This window comes from Sminthopsis crassicaudata, chromosome 3 (genome assembly GCF_048593235.1).
Source record: "Sminthopsis crassicaudata isolate SCR6 chromosome 3, ASM4859323v1, whole genome shotgun sequence".
Taxonomy (NCBI): Eukaryota; Metazoa; Chordata; class Mammalia; order Dasyuromorphia; family Dasyuridae; genus Sminthopsis; species Sminthopsis crassicaudata.
In genome coordinates this window covers 516,492,850-516,520,203 of record NC_133619.1, presented here as the reverse complement: position 1 = coordinate 516,520,203, position 27,354 = coordinate 516,492,850, and the positions used below count along the sequence as shown (strand labels likewise).

Here is a 27,354-nt window from a genome sequence, read left to right as displayed (position 1 = left end):
TATGTCAGTATTAATAGTTGTAATTGTAGTTGTTATAGTAGTAAGAGTATTAGTAATAGTGAAGACAAATTGCTTCTTAAACATATTGGTTCCAGCTGGGACTTGATATCCTCAGGACTTCAACTATACAGTTCTCTCCTTCTTTCTAAAAAATATAACTTCTTGCCATTTTAACAGTACTTTTATTACCTCCTTGAATTACCTCCTTATTACCACCTTGTGAGGTGCCGAAGGCTGGCACAATTACCCTCATTTTAGCAAAGATAGTGGAGGCCAAAAAAAAAAAAGGGAACCGACATACCTGAAGTGACTGAGCAAGTTAGAACCTAGGTTGGAATAAACTTCTCCTCTCTGTGCTGTCTCCTTTCCCCTGTTGTTCAACATTGTAAAACATGTACCTTGTGCCCCAGGGCCCCAGGGAGCAGTTACAATCCAATGGAAACTGTATAAATATAAACATTACTGCTCCCTTCTGGCTGAAAAATGGTGTGTGTGTGTGTGTGTGTGTGTGTGTGTGTGTGTACACACACACATGCACAGTCAGAAGCTCAGCCAATTAAAACAAAGATCAGTTATCCCTCTGGCATGCAACTTGGAAAAGGCTGACAGAACAGGTGCCAGGGCTAGTGTTGGCTATAGAACCTTTTGGATCACATTAGCAGCAGGTGGTTATAGGGTGACTAAATGAAATTCACATGGAAAGAAAGAAATAAAGGTCTTCACCAATTCAGAGAATTATCAAACCTGGAAGGAGTTTCATAATAATGTAGAAATGTCAGTGGGAAATAATTCTAGTCTACTGAATGTTAGAAAAAAAAAAGCATAGTCTGAGCATAGTCAGGAAGGGCCTTACAATGGAGACACAAAAGGTAACTCTTAGAGCCAGTGGGGACCTTGAAAATTTGAAGAAGGCTTACATAGATGGCATGTGAATCATTTTCCAGTGACATGGGTCTTGGACACTCAGCTAATGTATTTGACTTTAGACTGTGAAGAATTGAAAGGTTCTAGTCCAACCTTTAACTTAAACAAAAATATCCTCTATGATGTTGTTTAAGAAGTAACCATCCAGTCTGTGCTTGGAGACCTCCACTGCAGTCGGGCCAAACTGAGTTCAAATCTGGCCTCAAACACATACTACTGGGTGATCTTGGGCAAGTCACTTAACCCAGTTTGCCTCAGTTTCCTTATCTGTCAAGTGAGCTGGAGAAAGAAATGGCAAACCACTACATATGTTCACCAAGAAAACCCCAAATGGGGTCACAAAGGATCAGATGGGATTGACTAACCAACACCAATGTACTGTAGAAAGAACAACTGGATTAGGTGTTAGACTGCTTCTACCATATAATTTTGTGGAGGAATTATTTTACCTCTGTGAAGCCCTTAGTTTCTTTATCTGTAATATAGAATGTTGGTATCTGTGCTACCTTTCTCACCGAGATTTTGTGTGGAAGGCACTTTATACATTTAAAAGGCTTTACATAATGAATATTGTCCCTGGCTTTGTTGTTGTTGTTATTTTATGTTCCTTTGTTTCCTAATCTGGGACAAGGGAGAGACAGAAGATCTGCTAGCTTGGATGGGCCTTTTTTCTTTTGCCTTTCCTCCTCCCCCAGCCGCGGGCTTTACTGGAGCCCACACATGAAGGCCTGGTGAGAATATGAATGACCACTGCCTTTCCCTGCCTCCTTTCCCCATGGTCCTCTGTTCACAGGGCTTGGATGAAGTGGGAATCACCAGTGATGTGGAGAATCCCCAGGTCTCCCCATCTGTTCTGTATCTATTTCCGAGCATTGTTGTCCAACCTGCTATAACCTCAGGACCCCTGGGCTTTGCCATCTGCCCCCTCCACTGTATCCTTAGGATATCCAGGCCTTTCCCTCTCTCCTGTAGAAGAATTTCCTGTTAGGTGTTGTTTTTTATTTAAAATGAGAACAAGAACTATCTCTTGCTTTTCTGGTTATGATAGTGCTTGGTACATAGTAAATGTTTAATAAATGCTTTTTCATATTCATCCCTTCACTCATTTATCAAGTGCCCTTTCTGACCACTAGTCTTGAGCTTTAAATCTTGGCTCTGTCTAAATGTATGACTTTGAGCATGTACTTTAATTCATCTAGCCTGAGTTTCCCTATATATAAAAAGGAATAATAATAATGCACTCCCTACCACAGAATCGTCATGACCCCTTTGCAAACTGTAAATTGCTCTAGAAATATGAAGTTGTTATTTCCTCTCCTAGACAATGCTTAACCCAAAGGAATAACTTAAAGTTATTTGCCTCAGTTTCCTCATCTATAAAATGAATTGGAGAAGGTTATCTTCACCAAGAAAACCCCAAAAGAGGTCATAAAAAGATGGGCATGACTGAAAGCAATTGAACAAAACAGCTTACCTCATGACTGTGAAATGGACAAAGTGCCTTAAGATAAATTTTTTAAATTATGGAAATAAGAGTCGTTGATATTATTCTCTTGCTATCTATTGAGCCTTGCCTGTGCCAGATAACAGGGAAAATAAAAATATAAAATAAATGTGGTATTTATCCTTAATTCATTTAACTTCTGTTTACCTCAGTTTCTTCATTTATAAAATGTATTTTTGTGAGGATCAAATGAGATAAGTATTGTTTTTAGTTAATTTTACTAATAAAGTGCTTAGCATAGTGCCTGGGACAAAGTAGATGCTATGTAAATGTGCTAGTTGTCATTATCACCATCAGCCACACTAGGATAACAAAATAAATATAATTTATCTGAAGACTCTGGGAATTTATCTGAAGACTCAGGTTTTAGAGAGAGTCCAGGAAAGGCAAGAATGAAGCCTGGAGGGAAATGGAGATATGGCTGGCCTGATTGGATGCTTTCTTAAAATGAAGCTTTTGGGAGGAAACAGCCAGTAGAGGAAGAGGCTATAGGAATGGTGGGTATTGGTCCAAGAGAGTTTCCTGAGTGAACAGGTTGATAAAAGTGTAATAGAGAAAGTCTAGGAGAGACTTTTTTTTTTTATGGAGGACTTTTGCATTCTAATATGGATTTTTTAAAGTAATGCATGTGTATGGAGAAGACTGAGTGCTATGAGATCTCAGAGAAAAGAGAGGAGATGGTGGAGCTCAGTAAGGCGCTGCTACTAGTTGATTCTTCAGAAACATTATTTATCCCCATTTTACAGATAGGAATACTTGTGTGTGATTACCCAGCTAATAATCATGGACTCATATGTCAGTAGATTAAGAGTTGGAAAAGACCTTAGAACACCTTAATCCTGACCATTCATTTAAAATATTTTTTTTAATCTTTTGTTTCTGTACTGCCTAAATTTACACCCAAATTTCCTCTTTCCCCCACAGGAAGCAGACTCATATAACAAAAAATATTTTTAAAGGAAGAAAAAAATCAGCAAAAGCATTGACTGTATTTTAAAAATATGAAAATAAATGCAGTGTTCCATGCTCATGGTTCTCCCACCTCTGCAAAGGAGTGGGAAGAAATGTCTTCTTGTCTTTATTCTTTGGGGCTGTTTGTTCTTTGTAATTTCATTAACATTCACTTTCGACTGCTTTGCTGTTGTTCCTCCCTTTTCACATTACAATTTTAATTTTACCATTAAAGAAAAATGAGTCTCAGAGACATTACATGACCTACCTACAGTCACATAGCTATTAAGCAACAGAGCAGAATTTGAATCCAGATTTTCTGTTTCTAGTACCAGTGTTCTTTTGTACCATTCTCCCTCCTTCAAACACCAAACCTATTTCTTTTGCTTCACTGTGTCTTGTCTCCTCATTCCTTTTCCTGTACAAAGCCCAGCCTCTCTCTGGCCTTCTGTTCCATCTGTCTCCCTCCACCTGTTCCAGACCTGCTTGTCTCTCATTGCAGTTCACAAAGGGAAAGAGGGTCTAGAGGGGCCAGAAAAGGTTAATTGGAAGAGGACAGACTGCAGGCAAGTCATTTTAATCTTCGCCTCAGTTTCCAAATCCAGACCTTTAAACTTACAGAGTTGTTGGGAGGATCAAATATGTATGTAAAGTACTTGTCAGATCTTAAATGTCAATTGTTATTATTATTATGAATCCTATGAAAAAAGTCAAAAATTCTAGGTCAGCCCAAGAAATATAGAGACAAAACAACCAATCTTTATTAGGCAACTGCTCTGGGCTCTAGGAGGAAATACAGCAAGATTACTTGTCCTTAAAGGCACATATATTCAAGTAGATTATTTTTTAATTGAATAATATTTTATTTTCCCAATTACATATAAAGATAGTTTTCAACATTCATTTTCTTTTTTTAAATAGTAGCTTTTTATTATCAAAATATATGCAAAGATAGTTTTCAACATTCACCTTTGCAAAACCTTATGTTCCAATTTTTCTCTCTCCTTTCCCCTACTCCTTTTTCTAGACAGCACATAATCTGATATATATTAAATATGTGTGGTTCTTCTGTACATATTTACACATTTATTATTCTGCACAAGAAAAATCAAATAAAAAAGGAAAAAAAATAAGAAAGAACAAAAAAGTAAGCAAATAACAACAAAAAAGGTGAAAATTCTAAGTTGTGATCTATAGTCAGTCCTGACAGTCCTCTTTCTGGATGCATATGGCTCTCTCCGTCACAAGTCTATTGAACCTGGCCTGAATCACCTCATTGTTGAAAAGACAACATCCATTTTTCTAAGAGTCTTGAGTTCCTAAGTTTTCTCCCTCCCATCTGCCCAAAATAGCAATCAATCTGTACTAGATTGGGTGTTCTTAGCCCAAGGTCCTCAACTTTCATGGGACCTAAAGATAGGAGGCAGGAGGTCCATAAGCTTGAAGGAGGGGGGAAAATAACATTTTCATCTTTGTTAACTTTTGGTTTCCTTTATTATTCTTTGTATTTTATTTTACAATTTTAAAAGCATGATTCTGACAAAAGGTCCATTGGCTTTATCAGACTGTCAAAATGGAGGTGGAGGCTCGTGATGTAAAATAGGTTAGGGACCCTCAGTCTAAACTACCTATACTTATCACTGTAGGCCTTCATTTCCCTCTTCTATCTTAGTCATCCATGCATGTATTTATTAGATATTAGATATACATATATAATTGTGAACTGAACAAATTATATATAGTAAAATTTTATTATTCATTCATTTATTTATTAAAGCATAGCTTCATTGCTAATTCTGTGAGATCTTACTCAACTTCCATTCCCTTTCTGGTTCTCTATTTCTTTTTCTTTCTTCCTTTCTTTACTTTCTCTCTTTTCTTTCTTTCTCTCCCTTCTTCATTCTCTCTCTGTCTCTCTCTTTCTCTGTATGTGTCTCTGTCTCTCCTTCTCTGCATGTGTCTCTGTGTCTCTCTATCACTCTCTGTCTCTCTCAAAAGGAATTTATATCTTATTCTAAGAAAGGATCCAAAGGCTTGTCCTTCCTGCAAGGAGTCTGTGACACTCAGAGGGTTAAGAACCCCTCAAACAGATGGATGATATCCCATTTCAGATAGTTGTAATACAGAATATTGTAGTATAACCGCATTAAAGAATTAGAAAGTGCTATGTAAGCATTCCTGCTCTTGGCCAAGAGATTGGGGGCCTCTAGGGGGCTGGCGTAATTTTGCAGTGTTGAAGGTTCCCTAGACCTCAAATGCCCTAAATCTGTCCTAGATAATAAGTAACAGAAGCAGTTTGGGGTAATGAATAGCCCTATCTTTGATGTCAAGAAGACTCTGGTCTGATATATACGTGTCATTGTGATTCTGGTCTCAACTTAGTCACTGAACCTCTTAATGCCCCAGACAGATCTCTAGGGATCACAAGTTGCCCAGTAGTTTCTGGTCTGTATTGGCAGAGGGGGTTCCTGCCAACCATAAAATCACTGGTCTGAACTCCTCCCCCCAAAGACAGTCAAAAGCCAAGGTGGGAAAGCCTGGCAGAGAGGGTGGTGGCCCTGTGCTTCCCCTCAGTGATCAAAGTGCTTTTCTTGTGTTATTGTTGTGATGGATGGAAGTGTTCGTGACCATGTTTGCCAACCCTGGGGTATCTCTGATGTACCTACTGTGGGCCTCTGTGATGAAATGAGGTACAGGTGGCATTATAGCCAGGGCAGTACCTGTTTCTACCTTGTTTGTAGAGCAGAGGTCTCAAGGATGCTTGGTCCACTCAGATCTATCATGTATTAAAATTCCTTCTTTGCTCAGGGTCTGCTTTCTTACACACCCACAACTTGCCTTTCTATCTGTGGGTGGCTTTTTTTTTTTAAAGTCCTGGAGATTAAAGGCTAATTGCATGTCTGCCTTATGGAAATGAGGGAGAGGGAGAGGGAAAGGGAGCACTTTGTAGTGGCTTATAGGTCTAAGCAGCCTTTGGGGCATTTATTGTCAACTATCCATGGTCCTACATAATGTCTGGACCTTGTAGGGGTAGCAGAGGTGGAGATAGTTCTTTTAAGAATAAGCCCTGTGCAGTTGGTCATCTTGATAGGAGACTACAGGATCTTGAGTTAGTTCCAAATTCATAGGGCTTGTGCTCCTTAGCAAATGGCTGTCTGAGGTTCTGTGGCCCTGATTACTGTAATTTTCAGGCCAAAATGTATACTTGTAAATTCCTTGTAATCTTAAATAGGCTCCAAAGAGTTCCTGCCATAGTATACAATTGGATCTCTTCTATTTTTCAATGAAAAGTAAAGGTTACTGTCCAAATCCAAAGGTTATAAGATGCAGGGTCACAAAATTATGCCATATACATCATGAACATTTAATAATCTTTTATTTTAATTTGCCAAATTGGGTTTTTTCCTACCATCATCCCTACCCCCACCTCAGAAAGAAACACATTCTATTAAGAGTCTCGGCTATTGGCACAAAATTTGGATTTTCTTGGTTTGTACAATACAATCAGAGATCCATGAAGTATTTTGGGATAGAGGGGACTTTAGAACATACACCATTAGACTACAGAATGGGAGCATATGGAATGCAAGAGCTCATCCCATCACTCTTCTAGACTATGAGTCCAATTCTAGTGCCGCAGTCTTGTTGATGGCTTATCAAAATAATTGTAGAAATCTGTTTCTCTTTGTGAGAGGGTTGTTTTCTGCCTGTATGACCTATATGGATTGAATAGTTCAGTGTGTGTGCTTTTCAGGTATGTGTTTATATGTAAGCAAAACATAATTATATTGTAATTTCTTTTATATAGAAACAACATATGATTTGCATGAGTGTGTGTATAGATATTTGTTCAGTCATTTCATTTTGACTGACTTTTCATGACTCCATTGGGAGTTTTCTTGGCAAAGATACTGGAATGGTTTGCCAATTCCTTTTCCAGTTCCTTTTATAGTTGGGGAAACTGAGGCAAACAGGCTTAGGTGACTTGCCCAGGATTATACAGCTAGGAAATCCATTCCTGTGAATGTATTTGAACTCAGGAAAATGAGTATTCCTGCCTGACACTATCCACTGTGCCACCTAATTGTCCAAGTACATACATATGCATTTTACTTACTCACACAGTTTCTGAACCTGGAAAAGTCACTGAATCTCCATATCAATTTCTGTATTTGTAAAATGGGATAATTAGCATACTTCTTCCTAGGGTTGTTGTGAGGATAGGGAGAGATACTATTCATTAAATGTTTTGTAAACCTTAAAATTGGGTAGTTAGGTGGTACAGTGGATAGGGTGCCAGAACTGGACTCAGGAAAACCTGAGTTCAAATCCAATTTCAGATACTTAATAGCTGTGTGACCCCATGGACATGTCATTTAACCCCATCTCAGTTTCCTCATCTGTCAAATGAGCTGGAGAAGAAAATGGCAATCCATTCTATTAACTGCCAAAAAAGACTCCAAAAGGGTCATGAAGAGTTAGATATGGCTGAAACAAGTAAATACTAAGCAAAATCTTAAATTGCTGTCTCAGTGCTAGCTTTTATTCTTACCGGGAGTTTCTTGCACCAGTGAAATCACAGAGGTGACCAGACACTTATCCATATCTTTCTAAATCAGAAAGGTTCATAACTAAGATCCTGTGAACTTAAAAAAAATTTTTGATCACTTTCAACACAATTTATTTCCTTGGTAATTTTGTATATTTCCCTTTACATATTTTAAAACTTTAGTCTGAGAAGGGGTGTTTGACAAAAAAAAGATTAAGAATTCCTGACTTCAGTTATATCTGAACATTGCAAGCTGCCTTAATTTCTGATCTAAGGACCATCCTAGCCTTTTCTTAATTATTTTTCTTTTGAAAGCCTAATTTTCTTTATGACTTCAGTCATGTTCCTTTCGCTTTCTGGGTCTCCATTTTCTCATTTCTCAAGGATTCAGGACAAGACATGGGAAATTTCTTCATTGTCTGGCATTCATTCTAAGATTCTGACACGTTAGATTTGATATCCCAAGATCTCTTTAAATCTAGGAAATTTTGAAATATGTCATCTATTATAAGCCCATTCCTAGGCAAAGGTCTGAGTGGTCATGTTAAAAAGAAGCATGAGTTTGGAATTAAGGTAAATAAGTGATGTTGCCTATATTAAATAGCTGTTTTTTATTCTTTCTCTCTCTCTCTCTCTCTTCCTTTCTCATTCATTCACTTATAGAGCTTCAGGCACAGTATACACAGCAATGGATGTGGCCACTGGACAGGAGGTGAGTGTCAATTACCGACAACTGCTTTTCAAACTATACTGGATATTAGTTTTTTTTTTTTTTAATCCAAACTTTGATTCCCATAACCCTAGTTGGTAGAATTGTCTTATTATTTACTCATTTTTTCTTATAGCAAAATTTGTATTGTAGTGAAAACTAATTCTGTGCAGAGGAGTAAAAGCATTTTTTTTGTTCACGTCTTGTACCCTAACTACTGCGAAATAGGTAAAGGAGTCAAGTTTATCATAGAATCTTGAGGGCAAATAATTTTCTGTTGTTCTCCTTAATTATAATTGAGGAAGTTTTTAGTTTGTAGGATCCTTTCCAGATATAATTTTCAACTAGAATTTATTAAGCATTTACTATATGCCAGACACTGTGTTAAGTTCTAGGGAAACAGGTAGAAATAAAAACAAAGGCAGTTTCTGTCCACAAGGAACTTATAGTCTAATGGGGAAGGCAGCATTTATAAGGAAGCTGAAAAGGAAAAGGGTGATGGAGCATGATAGAAAAAAATCTCTAGAGGAATAGCATGCAAAGAGGAATGAAGGTGTGAATATGTTTGACCCCTGGGGCCCTTCTTTAAAATGGAGGCTCTAGAAAGAAATAACAAACCAAAAGAAAGGGCCCCAGTCTTTGAAGCCAGCAGGAGCTTTATCTTTCTGGATAAGAAGGCTGTAAGGGCACAATGCTGAACATGTAACATTTTGTGTTTTAGATTTTATCATTCTGTTTTCTAATATCTTTTGGTTATACAATTTTGAAGTCCTAGCCCAAATATTTCTTCTTAGTTTGAACAAACATACATTTATTATGCACCTACGAAGTTGAAGTACCTTGCCAGACACCAAGGATACAAAGACAAAATTTTTAAAATCACTTTTTGTGCTCAAAGGGCTTTCATTTTACTGGAGTAGATACAACAAGGAAATGAATAAACAAATTCATAGTTGTTTGAGGAGAGAGAGAAAACAAAGAGCCTAGAGAAATTTGGAAAGTCTACCTTTGGGAGGTAATAAATGAACTAACCTAGATGGTGTAGTGGATAGAGCCCTGGGCCTGCAGACAAATAGGCCTGAATTCAAATCTAGTTTCAGACAATTATTAGCCAAGTGATCCTGGGCAAATTACTAACCTCTATTTGCCGTAACCTGACCACTCCAGTATCTTTGCCAGGAAAATGCCATGGCCAATATTGGCATTCTCTGGTCCATAGTTTCATGAAAAGTTGGACAAAACTGAACAATGAGAAAAGCATAAACTAGCTTACCAGGAAGTCAGGGATTCCCTAGTTGAAAGGTGCCTAAATTGTTTTTGTTGTCGTTATTGGACCCCCTTGGCAATCTGATGAAACTAGTGGGTTCCTTTTTAGAATAATGTTTTTTTTTAAATGCATAAAATAAAATATGTAGCTTTCCAAGGAATACTCAATTTTATTGAAATTCATTTATCAAACAATATAAACTAAATTCATGGACTCCGGCTAAGAACCTCCTTCTCAAAAGAGAGATGGAAGTGGGAATCCCTTCTGGATATGGGGGTGAGGCTGGGCAAAAACATGGATGTAGCAGAAGGAATGCTAAGTTCAGAGTATAAGAAATAGATGAGTTTGGCTGGAATGTAGAATGTTTCAAAGAGATATATATCTTAGCATGAGGAACTTGGCAGAATATGATTGAGGAACAATTTTTGTTGTCAAGTCATTTTTCAGTCATGTCTGACTCTGACTCCATTTGGGACTTTCTTAGCAAAGATCACTGGAGTAGTTGGTCATTTCCTTTTCCAGCTCATTTTATACATAAGAAAACTGAGACAAACAGGGTTAAGTGACTTGCCTACATAAGTGGATGTGAATTCATGAAGATGAGCCTCCCTGACTCTAGGCTCAATACTTTATCCACTGCACTACGTAGCTGCCCAAGAAACCGCATTCCATAGAAAGTCTTAAGAGCTCAAAAGACATGGATAATAGCTCATATTTAATCCTCTAAATGGGGAAGGTCAGGAGCAATCCCTAATGTTAGTTAATTAATCTTAAGGTTCTTTAATTCTTTTCTAAGAGAAATCATTTTATTCCGTGAGCCAACAGTGCTGGACCAAGTGTTATGAAATCTGGCTCGGCTATTTACTAGCTAAGTGAATTGGTACTTTCCCATTCTGTGTCTCAATTTCTTCATCTATATAATGAGTATTGTGAAAGACAGATATAGCAACCAACAAGCACTTACTAAATGCCTGCAGTATTCCAGACACAGGTGATGGGGATACCCAAAGGAATAAAACTTATTCTCAAGAAGCCTGACACATAAACAAAGTGCTTTAGTGTTTAAAGTGCTGTAGAGTCAGCTATTACTGCTTGGTCCCCTCGTCCATGTTCCCTGGGTCTTGGAGGAAGAACAGCTCCAGACCTGGAATTCCTGGAAGGTCCTAGAGGCAGGAAAAGGAGTTTGATCTCATGTTGCCCTGTGCTATTTGTGGTCATAACCTGTGAATGGAAGTTGTCCCATTAGAACAGCTAATGCAATGCTTCAGGAAGGGCTGTTCTCTGGGTCTTTGATCGAGCTGTCAGCACCAGGGAATTTGCTGTTCTGAATAATGGATGGAAGCATAATGCTCCAGGGTTGGTCTGGGAGGCAGGAGCTACTGGCTATCATTAGGAGGAAGGAAACCACCAACATGGCGGGTTTTCTTTTCTTAGTAGCAAAAGATTGTCTGTGGAAAGACGTGAGGAACCTTGGATATCATCCAGTCTAATTGCCTCCTCATTTTAGTGATGATGAAACTGTGTATCTAGTGTCACACGGAACAGAAAAAGAGACATCATTTGAACTTCAAAGAGGATAGTCTTTCTCCTTCAATAATAATAATAGCAGTAGTAATAGCTAGCATTTATGTAGCACTTTAATCATAAGGTGGAAGTACTATTTTTATTCCCTTTGCAGAGGAGGAAACTGAGGCAGACAGCTTAAGTGACTTGCTCAGGATTACATAGTTCTGAAGTGTCTGAGGTCAGATTTGAATCCAGATTTTCCTGACTCTGTGTCCAGTGCTCTATCTACAGGTCCATCTACCTGCCTAAACCAAGAGCCCATGTTGTTCACTATGACATATCTTATACATAAAGGACATTTATTATAGATTTCCAGAATGAATTCTAATAAAATGAAGGTTTGCTGAATTTCTAGATATGTTCAGGTCAACAAATCTTTATTAAGCGTGAGTCCCTGACTTAGGTGCTGGGGTCACAAAGATGAGTTAGGGATGATGTCAAGACAACAAATCCTTTTTAAGCACCTGTAATATATAAGGTCTGGGGTTTAATATTGACTTCCACTAGACTATCTCTCTTCAAATAGAAAGAGAACTGCATAAGACGGTATTTTTGTCCTTGAAGAGCTTACAAACTAGGCTTTAAATCTGGTTTTTCTACTTCCTTCAAAAATATTGGCATTAATATAATATATAATAGATTATACATACCTACAAACATTTTATATATATATATATATACATACATAAAATACTTTGCAGTTTATAAAAGACTTTGCATTTACATCTAATGTGTTGACTAATAATAATAGCTGGCATTTATTTAGTAACTTTAAAGTATTACCTCATTTTATCCTGCCAGTAATCCTGGGAGGAAGGGGCTATCATTATTTTCATTTTATAGATGAAGAAACTGAGGCAGACAGAAGTGGCTTGCTTAGCTCCCTAGGCTAGTAAATCTCTGAAACTAGATTTGAGCTTGGGCATCCTGACATCAGGCCCAGGGTTGTATCTGCTGCATCACCTAGCTGCCTCAGGCCATTCCAGGAGGAGTGCCAGTAGTTAAAGCCCTTGATTCTGTGACTTATAAAGCACTATATTTCTGGTATTGTCGGGTGGTGATGTGGTATGGTACCAGGGACACTAGATTTGGAACTACAGAAATGAGTTCAAATTCTGGCTTTGGCACTTATTAACACATGTGAGTGTGGGCAGTCATTTTTCTCTGCAGATTTTGGTTTCCTTCCCTGTCAAATGAAGGAATGGAACAAGATGACCTCTTAGGACTGTGGCCCCTTGAGAGAAGTCATCCAAATATCTCCATTGCCAGCTTCAAGGTGAAGGAACTAAGTCTGCCAATGGGTATCATAAAGGCAAGGGACTTGCCTTGGGTCAAGCTTTGTCAGAATCAGGACCCAGGCCAACTAACCTCAAGATCATTTTCCTTCTGTCAGAATGCAAGCAAATTCTCATTTGTGACACTTAGTACATGGGTGACCTTGGGCAAAGAGTCCAATCTCTGAGCAGATGTCCTAGTTTGGGAGGGGGTAAGGAATGCTACAGTAACTTAATCAGCACCATCTTCTTTTCCTTTGGGTTTGCTGGTGATGTCTCATTGGCCAGATACTGGACACCCCAGTTCCTTGATGGTAAGCAAGATAGGCTTCCATCTAGGTCCCTATTACTAATTTTTAAAAGTGACTTTGACCTTTTGCTGTGTTCTGACATCAGGTGGCCATCAAGCAGATGAACTTACAACAGCAACCCAAGAAGGAGCTAATCATTAATGAGATCCTGGTCATGAGGGAAAACAAGAACCCCAACATTGTGAACTACCTGGACAGGTAAGTTGTTTCATGTGTAGTCAATTGGAGCCTGAGGGGAAGTTTTCTACAGAATCACGGAGTTGGAAGGTACATGGGGGAAGCAGGTTGTTGCCTAATCTGTAATCAAATAAGAATCTTCCTTCTAGCATTTTCAATTTGTGGTCATCTCTGCAATGATCCCCATTTTTATAGTGTTTTACGGTTTGCAAATTGTTTTCCAGATAACAATAATAGCCAGTAATTATATTGTCCCTTATGGTTTATAAAGCGTTTTACTTGTATTGTTATTATTTTACAGTTGTGTCCAACTCTTCATGATCTTTTTGGGGATTTTCTTGATAGAGATACTGAAATAATTTCTCTTTTCCTTTTACAGTTTATCTTACAGATAAGGAAACTTGTCTAGCTACTAAATGTTGTCCGAGTGCACCTACTCAGAGTTTCAGCCCTTTACAATTTTGGATGGGATTCCTAGATAGGCAGATCAACAGAATGTAATAGTTTATTTCCAGAAGTGTCTTATGCTGAACTTGTGGATAGGATGAAGAGAGATAGTCTAGTGGAAGTCAATAGTTTAGGTCAATTAAGAGTTGGTTGGATAGGTGGATCCATAAGATACAGGCATTGGAGAGAGACCTCTAGTGGAGTCCTCCAGGTCTCTATCCCCATACGGTAGAACATTTTTATTTGTGATTTGAATGAGGCCATAGGTAGAATACTTGACAGATGTGTATTGACACAAAGATTACAAAGTCAGGTTGCAAAAAGATGCAGCCTAGCATGATAGATCCAAAAAGAAAAACAGATGTGAAAAACAGTTAAATTATATGTTGCCTACTTAGTTTTCAAAACCATCTTACCAAGCACAGAATAGGGAAAGTGAGGATACACAGTAGTTTAGAGAAAAATAAATCTAAGGGATTTAATTGAGAGTATCAACATTATGACTGATGGCAGCCAATAAAAAGACGGCAAATAATTCCACTGGCTTGAGCACATATGACTAAATCCCAAAGCAGTGATTTGGGAATTAATATCCACCAGAAGAAAGGTTTCTATGGGATGCCCCAATTCTTTTACCCAGTGCTATTCAGAGTTTTATCAGTAATTTGGATGAAAACATGTAGAAAGGAATCAGCGTTCAGAAAAACCTTGGTAAAAGTTCAGAAAAACCTTGACAAGTTAAAAGTTATGGGCCATATCAAATAAAAAGTAATTTCACAGGGCTTGCTTGTTTAATAGGGATAGGCATCATGTCCTGTACCTGGATCAAAGCATCAATTCCATAAGGATGAAATGAACATGGCTGTAAACAATTTTATTTAAAAATTATCAGAGGATTTTGGTCAGTGGGAACTCTCAGAATATCTCAGCTATTGTAATTTTTTTTCTGCATCAACTAGAAGTCTGATGTACAAAGTGATGGAACAGTTCACCTCTCTGCCATGGTCAGCCTATGTCTGAAGTACTTGTTCTTTGTCTTGTTCTAAGTGGCCCATTTTGGGGAAGATGTTGTAAGTGAAGCATGTGGGCCTATTCTCAGGGGAGAGTGGCCAGGACGATGAGAGCTTGTTAACAACTGTGCTACATAAAGATTATTTTTAAGAACTGGGAAATGTTTAGCTCACAGAAATTCTGGAAGGAACATGATAGCTCTTATCAGATTGGTAAAGGGCTGTCATGTGGAAGAAGGATTATACATTTCCCCTTGATCCCACAGGACAGAAACAGGAACAATTAGGTAGAAACTGCAGAGAGACAGAGTTTAGTCCAGTGTGAGGAAAAATTTGCTAATCCTTACAATTGTCTAAAAGTGGACCGCACTCCTTCAAGAGGTCCTGGTTGTTCCACTAGAACAACTAAGGGGTTTGGTGAGTAGAAGGGTAGGGTAGACCTGGAATCAGGAGGACCTGAGTGCAAATTCTGCTTGAGACAGGACTTGATCTTGGGGCTTTCTGTTTTAATATCTGGTGTTTTATCCAATAGGTTTAGGAGTAACAATCAGAAGAAAGTGAAGTTGTGGGAGGAACATAATTATTCTTTTCCAATATCTGAAAGCTTGTCAAGGGGACATGAGAACAGATTTTTTCTGGTGCTGTCTGGAGGTAAAACCAGGAGCAGTGAGAAGAAAAATTTTGAGGGGAAAGATCTATCTATATATATATATGTGTGTGTGTGTCTATATATATATATATATATATATATATATATATATATATATATATATATATATATATATATATAATATAAAGAAGAACTGTCTAATCCTTTGGGCCACATCACAGTGAGACAGGAAGCATCAGGAGAGATAGTGAGTTCCCCTTCATTGCAGATGTTTGAGCAAAAGAGATGCTTTTAATGGAGAGAGACCACAATCTGATGATCCTCTATTTTATGTATCCTTTGTTCCATCCACATTGGAATTCTTATTGTTCCTCAAATTTGGCATTTCATCTCTCACCACTATGCTTTTGCTCAAGTTGTCCCCCACATCTGCTATGTCCTCCTTCCTCATTTCTGTCTCCCAGAAGTCTTTAACTTCTCTTAAATCTTAGTTCAACTGAAGCTCTCCCTAATTCTCACAATTGTTTGTATTCTATTCTTAAATTACCCTAATTTGTGCTAATACCATTGACACCCTCTGTAGGTTGAACTTTGGAGAGGAGCTTCCTGTGTCAGATTTGACTTCAATGATTTCTAGGTTTGGGTTCTATGAATCCATGAAACCTTGGATTCTTCTTTTAGTCTGAGCCTTGGTTCCATGGATCTCTTCTACCTAGTCCACTCTTATAGGACAGTGCCATGTCTCCTTGTACAGGGCTCCTGGCTGGGAATTGTCATCAATACTCAGGTAGGGAAACAAGCACATGCCATGGCTTCTGGTTCATAATAAGTTCTTCCAAGTCCAAAGTGCCAAGTTGAGGTGGGTCCCTGTTGGAGCCACCTTATAGTCTTCCTAGTTCAGCCTGGCCAACATCCCCAAGCTCCCTCACTTTGTGATATCAAGATTTATTTTATTTTATTTTTTACTTTTTGGATTTAATTTTATAGGTTTCATATATATATATGATTTCATGATTAAAACCAATAATATTCCCTTTACCTGAAACATGGCCACCACTGAGCCTTCTTTGGGATTTTTATTCATAAAGTACTCTGCTTGGGGCATAATAGATTTGAGTAGCCCAACAGGAGAAAGGGGGTATGTTTGAGGTGTGGGATCTTATTCACATCCTATCTATTCTAGGTTGCATTAAGAGATCACAAGACCATTGAGTCATCTTATACATATTCCATATATGTTGTCTGTATTCCTGATTAATTATATATATATATATATTTTTTTTTTTTTTTTCTCCCATTTGACTGGGAGCTCCCTGAGTCAGGGACCATATTTTTGCCTTTCTCCATATTCCTAGCCCTTACCACAATTGCTGGCATATACTAAGTGCTTAATATAAATGCTTATTGACTGATTGATGTTATCACAGACCTTGGTTTCTCAAACACTTTAAATTTTACTATGCTGTTGCCTCATAACACTATAAAGGTAGATAGCACAAATGTAATCATCCCCAATTTACTGACAATATAACTGAAGCTCAGTGAGATTAAGTGCATTGCCCATAGCTGCATAGTTAATAAGTGGCAGGACTCTCTGAATCCAAAATCCACTCTTCTACCTACTCTCCGACAGGCCAACTAATGGGTATAAAAGTACTTTAAAAGAGTAAAGCATTCTTGATTTTGTACGCATTTATTTATTTATAACAGACCAACAGCATTCCGCCATCCTCCTCTACCAACACACACACACACACACACACACACACATACACACACACACTCCCTATTCAGGAAGTTGCTGAAGATCTGGTGTGCTGGTGAATCATTCCTATTGAGAGGTCATCCATCACGTTTCTTTATTTAGAGGCTCAGCTCCAATCTTCTCTCTCTGTTTCAATGTCCCAAGGCAGGCCATGGTTGCTAATCCTTTGTCTTTTTAAAATGGGTCTTTTTATCAGGATTTAAATCATCCAGGTGAACATACAGAATACTATCCATAAAGGGTTCCACAGGAAGTCAGAAATCATCTTAAAATCTTGGAATTATAGAATCTTGGTACCTTAGAAACACAGGATCAGATTCTTAAAATTGGAAGGGTCTTTAAATGGCTTCCTCAATTCTTTGCCTTCTTATTTTTTATTCTTAAAATGGGCAAGGGCACAGCTAGGTGGTTACAATATATTAGAGTGGTGGGCCTGGAGTCAAGACTATTCATCTTCCTGAGTTCAAATCTAGCCTAAGACACTTAACTAGCTGGGTGAGCCTGGGTGAGTCACTTCACCCTGTTTGTCTCAGTTTTCTTATCTGTAAAATGAGCTGGATAAGGAAATAGCAAACAACTCTGAATATGTTTGCCCCCCCCCTCCAAAAAAAAAAAAAACCCAACAGCAACCCAAATGAGGCCATGAAGAGTTGGACTTGACTGATAACTGAACACAACAGCAAATAATGGGGAGAGGTGGGGAGAGAGTTTATACCACATCCAGTTAAGGTGGACCAGAGCAAGAAGATAATAGAGCCCCTTTGTCCATCATATTCTGTGAGGCCTTAATAATAATTGTGGGCCAGTCCCAGTTCTTTATTAAAGCTCGGGGCCTCTCCTGTCCTCAAGAAAGCACTGCAAGAGAAGTGGAGGGACTCTTGGGTGGCCACATAGCAATGTCGTGTGGGACGTTAAGATTTCCACTCTGAGCCAGCTCCATAATTCTCCGTGAAAATAGGTCTAAACAGCAGGCTTTGGGCCATGAAAGGAATGCTGCTGACTTGGACTTTTTTTCCTGTGCATTGAAGATTCACTCCTTACCCTTTAGGTTCAGGAAGCACTGCGGCTCACAGATTTTTTCATTGTTACACTGTTTTTCTCTCTCTGGCTTCCTGCTTTTGCAGTTACCTAGTAGGGGATGAACTGTGGGTCGTCATGGAATACTTGGCTGGTGGCTCCTTAACAGATGTTGTGACTGAAACCTGCATGGATGAAGGGCAGATTGCAGCTGTGTGCCGGGAGGTAAGGAAACCTACTTGCCATCTTGGGCCCCTTCACCTGGAGGGACCTCAGGCCTAGAACTACCCTGCAGGACACTATCAGAAGCAAGAGGAATCTACACTGGTAAAGTCTTAGAATATTGGAATGATAGAATTTTAGATTCCTTTAGGGTTTGAGGATTAACTTCTCAGAATAAAGTCTCAGAATCACAGAACATGGTACGTTAATGGATTTCTCTTCTTTTCTCCCTCTAGTGTCTTCAAGCTTTGGAGTTTCTGCATTCCAGTCAGGTCATTCACAGGGACATTAAGAGCGACAACATTCTACTTGGGATGGATGGTTCTGTCAAGCTAAGTATGTCAATGGTGTGGGTAGTGATCACCCCCTTGTTAATTGTGCTGCTCTGGGTCCTGCAGTAGGTGAGGTCAGTGTTGTATCAAGAGCAGGCCCTTGGATAATAAGAGGAGCAACGTGGCCAGCCTTATCAATCACCCCTTTTGGAGAGTGAGTTGAATTTGGTGGTGGGAGGAAGTATGAGGGCATGTGGGGTAGCAAGCCCCAGAGATACACTTAGTCTGTTTCACAGTATAGCTCTCTATAGGATGGCCCTTCTCACACCTAGATACTCACTAGCCTTGGAGCTAGGACCTGACATGTGACATTGGGTAACTCATGGCCCTTGTTACTGAGGGGACTTACTGAAGACTATTTGGTCTCTCCATGTGTCCTCTGCAAAATGAGAAATTGGAGTAGATGAATTGTGAAAGTTTCTTTCATTTTTATATCATTTGGCCTTATCTGTGACTGCGATTGCATCTTCTATGACACCCCCCCCAATTCTCTTCCCCACAGTGCTGAGGGCAGGGCTTTGGGTACATGATGGATGCGTGACCCCTTTCTGCCCCCCACAGTGCTGAGGGCAGGGTTTTGGGTACATGGTGGATACTTGGTGGAATCATGGATTCTCCAAGTTGGAAAGGCTTGTCTAGTAGAGAGACAGATTAAAATGTAATTAGGAAATGTTTAGCAAAATAAACAAAATTACAATACATCATAGATAATGCTAATTCATAGTCTTCTACAGGGACCCATTTTTATTTGAGTTTGATACCACTGGTCTAATATAACTTCTATCTGAATAGTGATCCCCTCCTTAATAATGACAATAACTAAAGCTTGTACATAGTTCATGGTATAGTGGGAAAATCCCTGGTTTTGTAGTCAGAGGACAAGAGTTTAAATTCTGTGATCTTGGGCGAGTCACTCTGCATCTCAGTTTCCTTATCTGTAAAATGGAGGGCTTGGACTAAATGCCCTCTGAGAACCTTTCCAGCTCCATGTCTCTGATCCTGTGTATTTGATATATATTATCTTATTTTATTCTTTAGCAACTGAGATAAATACTAGAGGCATTAGAAACATTATCTTTTATTGTAGTTGTTATTCAGTCATTTAAGTCATGTCTGAGTATTCATGACTCATTTGGGATTTTCTCAACAGAGGAGTAGTTTGCCATTTCCTGCTCCAGCTCATTTTATGGATGAGGAAACTGAGGCAAACAGGGTAAAGTTACTTGCCCAGGGCCACACTAATAAATGTCTGTCACCAGATTTGATTCATGAAGATGATTCTTCCTGACTCCAAGCTCCTTAGTTCTTATCCACTGCACTACCTAGCTTCCTACAAGTGAGGAAACAAAGGCTAAAATTAAGTGATCTGCCCAGGTTATGCAGATACTTAATGTAAGAGATAGGCTGCAAATACATCTCTGAAAAATGTGTTCCCAGTACTAAGTTCAGCACTCCAGATGTCTGACCATGACAGTGTAGAGGGACTGTTGCCTCCCTTATTAAGGGCAGCTAGGAGACACAGGGAATAAATCCTAGGCTTTGAGTCTGGAAGACCCAAATTCAAATCCTTTCTCAGACACCTACTAGCTTTGTGATCCTGGACAAAACATTTAACCTCTCTCAAACTCAGTTTCCTCATCTGGAAAATGGGAATAATAATAGCACCTTCCCCTCACAAGGCTATTGTGAGCCTCAAATTAGATAATAAACTTTAAAGTGTTCTGTGGACAACTAAGTGGAGCAATGCATGGAGCATCAGACCTGGAACCAGGAAAATGCATTCCTGGGTTTAAATCTGGCCTCAGACATTTACTAGCTGTGTTATACCCTGTTTGCCTCGTTTCCTCATCTTTAAAATGAGCCAGGGAATAAATGGCAAATCACTCCATTATCTCTGCCAAGAAAATCCCAAATGGAGTCACAGAGTCAGACATGGTTGAAAAATGACTGAAAAAGTATTACATAAATGCTAGTTATTGTTATTATTATTCTTCTATATTCTCTTCTTCTGTTAATGTTGACTGAGGGATTATGTTAGCTTTTCTGCCTGCCACATAACACTGCTGGTTAATATTGACCTTGAAACCTACTATGAAATCTCTAAAGGCTCATGGAATGAAAACCCTAAATGTCAATTGAATAAATGAATGTTCAAATAAAACTAACTTTCTGTTCTTCTTTTCCTCTACAGCGGACTTTGGTTTCTGTGCTCAGATCACCCCAGAACAGAGCAAAAGAAGCACCATGGTGGGGACCCCATACTGGATGGCCCCAGAGGTTGTGACTCGGAAAGCCTATGGGCCGAAGGTGGACATCTGGTCCCTGGGCATCATGGCCATAGAGATGATTGAGGGGGAGCCCCCCTACCTCAATGAAAACCCTCTGAGGGTGAGTGTCCGTGGGCTTCTTCTGGTGGCCAAATTGAGGGTATGTGAGGGGTTAGGCTATTGACTGTACCTCCTACTTTAACAAAACCCTCCATGCCCAGTGTTGTGGATGGCAATCTAGTTAATACTTGTCCATCTGTAGTGCTCTAAGAGAGAGAGATAGAGACAGAGATAGAGAGGAAGAGACAAGAGAGACAAAGAGAGAGAAAGAGGAGGGAGGGAGGAAAGAAAGAGAGGCACAAACAAAGCAGGCAGAGTATCATGGTTGGGATCCCATGTTCTGTGGCATCGAGATGGTGCATATGTTTATATGTATAGAGAGATGGGCATACATGTATATAAAAAACAAGTCCTGCATGTAAATATAAACACACACGTGTAAGTACCACATATATATCATTTGTTTTGTGGCTTGCTTTTGCTAAAGAATCAGTCACCAGGCAATCGCTCCACGCTTAACCAGGCTAGAAAACAAGCACAGTCTGTGGTCAGAACCAGAGTCAAAACCTTCCCAGTTGGACACAACCCAAGACTGCCTCCAACAATCTGCCATTGTTGTTATTTGGTTGTGCCTGACTCTTTGTGACCTTATTTGGGGTTTTCTTGGCAAAGACACTGGGCTGGTTGGTCGTTTCTTTCTCCAGCTCATTTTACAGATAAGGAAACTGAGGCAAACAGGATTAAGTGACTTGCCCAGAGTCACCCATCTAGGAAGTGTCTGAGGCCAGATTGAATCCAGGTTTTCTTACTTTAGGGCTGTGCTCTATCTGCCTGTGCTACCTAACAGCCCCAACAATCTGTCAAGCAGTTAACAAATATTCATGACACCCAGTCTGTGCCAAGTACTATACTAAATAAAGGGAATACGAAGAGAAAAGTGAAGGCGTTTCTGCCCCCTTAAGAGCTGACATTCTCCTCCTGCCTCAGTGGGACATTAGTGAGACAGAGAAGGGTCTGAGCATACTGATGGATCTCCCCCAATTGGATTTATTGGGAGTATATGGAAAACAAAGCCACTCATCCTGGTTCTTCTGGCTCCTGGGGTCATTTGGGAATGCTGCTTGAGCATTTGTAACATGCCCTCCTGGCAGTTACAATTACTAGTCTGTCCTAGACCCACCAGAGTACCTTTGACCACTGTCCTTTGCAGTGTGAACTCTACCCGGCTCGCCTCCTCTGAGGCCTTCAAAGGTCTCTGGCCACAATCTCTTGAATCTATAGTTTAATAACCGGTAGCGCACTCAAGAACAGCCACGTGTAACCTTAAAAGCCTTTATTATACCTACTCACATAATGGCACTACCGAGATGGACATGGTGATTGTTCTTCGTGTTCTGAGCTGGGAGGAATGCAGAAATTGAGAGGAGGAAGACAGGAGTTCAAGTTCTCACCCTGACATTTATTAACAAGTCACCCAAAATGGAGTCATGTTTGAATTACTTCCCTCACAAGATGATATGGAGGAGAATGTATTAAAGGGCTGTAGAACTGGGAGTTATTATTTATATGTGTGTATATATGTGTATATTTAAAAAATTTTTTCTCTGAAACTTTGAAAGATATTTTGGGCTTCACTGTATGACCATGCCTTAAATTCAAATCACTCAGGCTTTCACAGACTTATTGACAAGAGGTCCCAGGCATGTTTGGGCCCTGAGTGCCCCAGAGTAAATGTAAATAGCAGTTGTTTCTATTTTGGCCAGAAACCCTGAGAATCTTCCCCTCCCACATTGACTTTTTTTTTTTTTTTTTTTTTTTTTTGACTAGGAAAAGGATTCCAATCTCTGATTCACTTCTTACCCACCCTTAATCACTGAGTGTTGCCTCAGTCACACTGTGACCTATTAAAGACCTAGCTTTCCCACTATATCTAGAATCCTCTCTAGTCATTCTGATCTATATCTGGCCACTGGACCCAGATGGCTCTGGAGGGGAAAGCGAGACTCATGAACTTACACAGCCTCCCTCACTTAAATCCCATTCTCTTGCATGTCATGGTACCACGTCCCTGATGTCACGGTCCTCTTGGAGAACAAAGGACAGATAATAACAACAATTATATATAGAGTGTCCCAAGAGTCTTAGTGTACTTTTAAGCTGTTAAAACTTAAAACTGCATTTTGATACACCCGTGTGTGTGTGTGTGTGTGTGTGTGTCTATATAATAGTGCAGTTTAATTATATAAGCATAAACACACACACATAGATAGCCACATATGTAACCCTAACACACTACAGAAATATACATTCCTATTTTTGTACCTGCACCGGGGTCCTGGTGGACTGAAAGGAAAGTCAGGATCTTATCTCATGCAGGGGTTGAGATACACTGACTATTATTTTTGGATATGTAAAATATATCAAATAATGGTCTCCAAAGTGTTCTCTCCCTTTGTATTGACAGGCCTTATACCTCATTGCTACTAATGGTACTCCTGAGCTTCAGAATCCAGAGAAGCTGTCTGCCATCTTCCGGGATTTCCTGAACCGCTGTCTTGAGATGGATGTGGAGAAGAGAGGGTCAGCCAAAGAGCTGTTACAGGTAGGCCCTATTCTTGTGCACAGGCACCAGATTGGTGGGGCTCTGGGTTTCTGTCTCCTGTGTCCATAAAGCCCAGAGGAAGCACGCATTTATTCATTTAGTCATTCATCAAACACTTATAAGTATTCATAGCATGCAAAGCATTGTGCAAGGTGATAGGAGAGAGGAATTTTATAAAAGAGGTGGTCCTTGCTTTCTTGGATCTTAAAATCGAACAGAAAGATAAGTCACTTACACAGATTATTATTACACATGGGACAAGTGTTTGAGAGAGAGGGAGAAAAAGCATTCCATGGGGAGGAATGTTGTCAACAACTAGGTTTTAGGAACTGGAGGTGTGGTCTTATCCAAGACAGATATGTCAAACTTGTGGTCCACAGTGCTTCTGAGTACAACAAACTAGATTACAATGTAATTGTGAAGTGTTTAACAAAAGAGATAAAAACATAATGCAACAAAGATATTGTTAATTTGTGGTTTTCTAAGTCTCTGTGTGGCCCATGGGGACCTACTTGTGCATTTGCATTTGACATTAGCAGTCTGATATTTTTAAATAACCCTGAATTTGGAAGAGGAAAACTTTGTCTCATCACTGAATGTGTGATGCTGGTTTCTCTTCTGTAAAATGTGAAGATTTGAGGAGATGACCTCTGAGGTCCCCTCTACTTGTAAACCCGTGTTTCTGTGTTCTCTTAGGATCTTTTTGCTTTCTAAATCTGATGGTTCTGTAGTTTTTGAGCTAATCTTTAAAAGGATAGTTAGGAGTCACAGACATTGCCTATACTTCTACCTGGCTTGTCATATGCTAACCAATGGAGAATATCTAGCAGTGAGTGAAGTTCAGCCCCTTCTTATCCTGGTGAAATTCATAATCCAGGAGGGGAGATAAAATTGAGGTAGTAACAGAAGTATAGGACAATATGAGAGACTGGGAGGGGGGAATTGGGAGGGAGAAGCGCACCATCTTCTGAGGTGGGAAGGATCACTTCAGCCTGGGAGGAAAAGGGAAGGCTTCAGAGTAGAGATGCCCTTAGATTTGGGCTTTGAAGGGTTGGTAGGAATCATAAAGACAGAGATGACAGGGCAGGGGTATTCCAGGCAGAGGGAACAGGGAGACCAAAAGCAAGGGGGGGAAGGGAATCTTAAGAATCCTTAGGTGACAGTATGTATGTCCATTTGCCTGGAATGTAGAGATAAGATTAGAAATACAGGTTGTGAAAGGCCTTAGAATTTAGTCACTAAAGCTTTAGGTAGACAGGAATGATGTCATCTGAGTATGAATTAAGAAGTTATTTTCCGTAGCCTCTGCAGGATGGATTAAAGCTGCTAGTTGGTGTTCATAATAGGAAATCTCATTTCAGACACTTAGTAAGCTGTGTGACCCTCCCTCATAATCTCCCTGAGCCTCAGTTTTCTCATCTGTTAAACAGATGTAATAATAGCTGTTTTTGAGAATCAAAATGGATGATATATGTACCATGTTTTGGACATCTTAAAGGCTTATTATTATTAGAGAGGAGAGAGACCAGAGGCAGGGAGAACCATTCTTTCAACAAACAACTATTAAGTGACTCCTGGCACACAGAGTGTGGCAGAGTGGTAAGAACAATGGCTTTGAAGTCAGCGGACTAGGGTTTAAGTTGGAAGTCTGCCATTTACTACCTTTATGACAAGTCCCTTAATTTCTAAAGGTCTTGGTTTCCTTGTGTGTAAAGTGGGGGGAATTGCATTAGATATCTTTAAGGTCCTTTCCAATTCTAGATCCTCTCATCTAAGATGCTGGTCTAGCACTAAGGGGGAGGTATTGGAAGACCATACCATAGGGCACAATGGGGCTGCAGTGGGTCTCATCTATTCTGATTGCATAACATTCCATGATGTGAGTGGGATGTAACCAGGACTAACTACCTCTGCCAGGACTTGAGGTGGGGGTCCACTCCTTTATAGCCTGTGGTGATAAAGTAGCTATTCTGGTAGGAGTCACCAATGGTAAGAAAAAGCCATGCATCCGTAATTACACCAATCAGAAGTAAGACAGATAAAAATGGCCACCTGGGTTGCTTTAAACAAACATTTTTTTTTTTTTAAAAGAACAACTGAGCAAATAAATGAATAGATGAATGTCAATAAATCAATAAAAGAATGAGTGAATTGATGTTTAGTGATGATGCCTAATGGGTTCATCGGTCACTTTGGCCAGAATGTCAGAAATAACCCCAGAGATAGGAAAATATTACTAAGTGACTCCTGGGTACACAAAGCAACGCACTTGAAGAACACTGGACTTGAAGTTAGCAGACTTGGGTTCAAATGCTGATTCTTCTATTGATCTAGGAGAAGTTATTTTAGGTTTAGGGGGAAGAGTGATTTAATTTTTGTTTTGGACATTTTGAGTATGAGAAGCTTATTGGAGGGACATGCAGGGGGCGATGTCCAGTTTTATGATTTCATCAGTGTGGGGAACTTCGGTGTGGAAACTCCTTCTTCTGATGTCTGAGGCACAGAGACAAGCAGTGGTTGTGGTGTCATGACTTGTATGTGTCAGAAGCAGACCGAACTCATTCTTAACTGATTCCAAGTTGGAAGTGAGGAAAGTATAGTCAGTAAATTTGACAAGTATGAGGAAAATTGAAAGTGACCAGCTTCTAGACACGTGATGTGCTGCTGATGACCTTTGTGGAAGTCAGAGGATGTAAAGAAAGAGAAGAGAGCATCTTTGGAATGACTGATGAAGATGGGGGTATGAGTAAAGAAAGCAGAAATGGGGTCTGGCTACTGTGCCACGTCTCATCTTTAAAATTCATCCAGGATCTCTGATGGCAGCATCATATCTGTGGCCTTCCTTATACAGGAACTGTATATTACCTTCTGGTCACTTTTGAGAGTCTAGCAATCATCCAAAGGTTCTAGGACATGTTTAAATGTCTTGCCATAGAAGGATAGACCCTCTCATCTAGAAGGCGTCTCACAGATCATCATTGCAGTGACAAGTAGCTCATTACCATATAAAGCAGCCCATTGCACTCTAGGATGGATATAGTCATTAGGAAGTTTTCTCATATTGAGCTGAAATCTGCCTCCTGAAAGGCAGCCTGCTATAGTAGATTGCTGGATTTACTGACAGAATGACAGAATTCTAGAGTCACAAAGAACTTTGGTCACCATACATGAAAAGAATCCTCCTTATAATATATCTGACAAGTTAGGATAACTAACTGTTATTCTGGGCAAGTCACTTACCTGCTGTTTGCCTCAGTTCCTACAGCTTTAAAATGGATATTACACTACCTATCTTGCAGGATTATCTTGAAGCTAGTCATGAATTTGGGTTCATTGAGTAGAGCAATGAATTCAGAATTTGGAAGACCTAACTTCAAATTCTGCTTTAGAGGCTTATGATTAAATCTCTTAATGTTTCTCAACCTCAGAATTCTCATCTGTGTAATGGAGATAATAATAATTGTACCTATTTCACAGCCTTGTAAAATTCAGATAAGATAACCTAATATTTATGGTGCTTTGCAAACTTTAAAATATCATATAAATGCTAGTATTATGTTATTATATTAAAATACTTAGTGTTATTATAAATTATATAAATGTAACAAATTTTATTATTTTATTATGAAATGTTTATTATATTAAAATGCTTTGTCAACATTAAAGCTAGATAGTCAGCTATTATTTTTATAACATATTGTTCTTAGTTGTACTTTCTGAGGCCCAGTGGAAGAAATTTGTTCTCTCTTTGTCATGACAGCTTAAATTTAGAAAACTCCACATCCAAAGG

At 39.3% G+C, this 27,354-nt stretch overlaps 1 protein-coding gene across 5 annotated transcripts in view; it reads left to right on the top strand.

Annotated features, from left to right (window-relative positions):
* The window catches only part of PAK1 (p21 (RAC1) activated kinase 1), a 187,730-nt gene that overhangs the window by 156,952 nt on the left and 3,424 nt on the right, over positions 1–27,354 (top strand). For all 5 annotated transcript variants that reach the window (XM_074304143.1, XM_074304144.1, XM_074304146.1 and 2 more), the window contains exons 9-14: positions 8,592–8,640; positions 13,141–13,253; positions 18,189–18,306; positions 18,540–18,639; positions 20,827–21,023; positions 23,427–23,564. In XM_074304143.1, the coding sequence (XP_074160244.1) occupies positions 8,592–8,640; positions 13,141–13,253; positions 18,189–18,306; positions 18,540–18,639; positions 20,827–21,023; positions 23,427–23,564 (715 nt within the window). The remainder of the gene's footprint in view (positions 1–8,591; positions 8,641–13,140; positions 13,254–18,188; positions 18,307–18,539; positions 18,640–20,826; positions 21,024–23,426; positions 23,565–27,354) is intronic.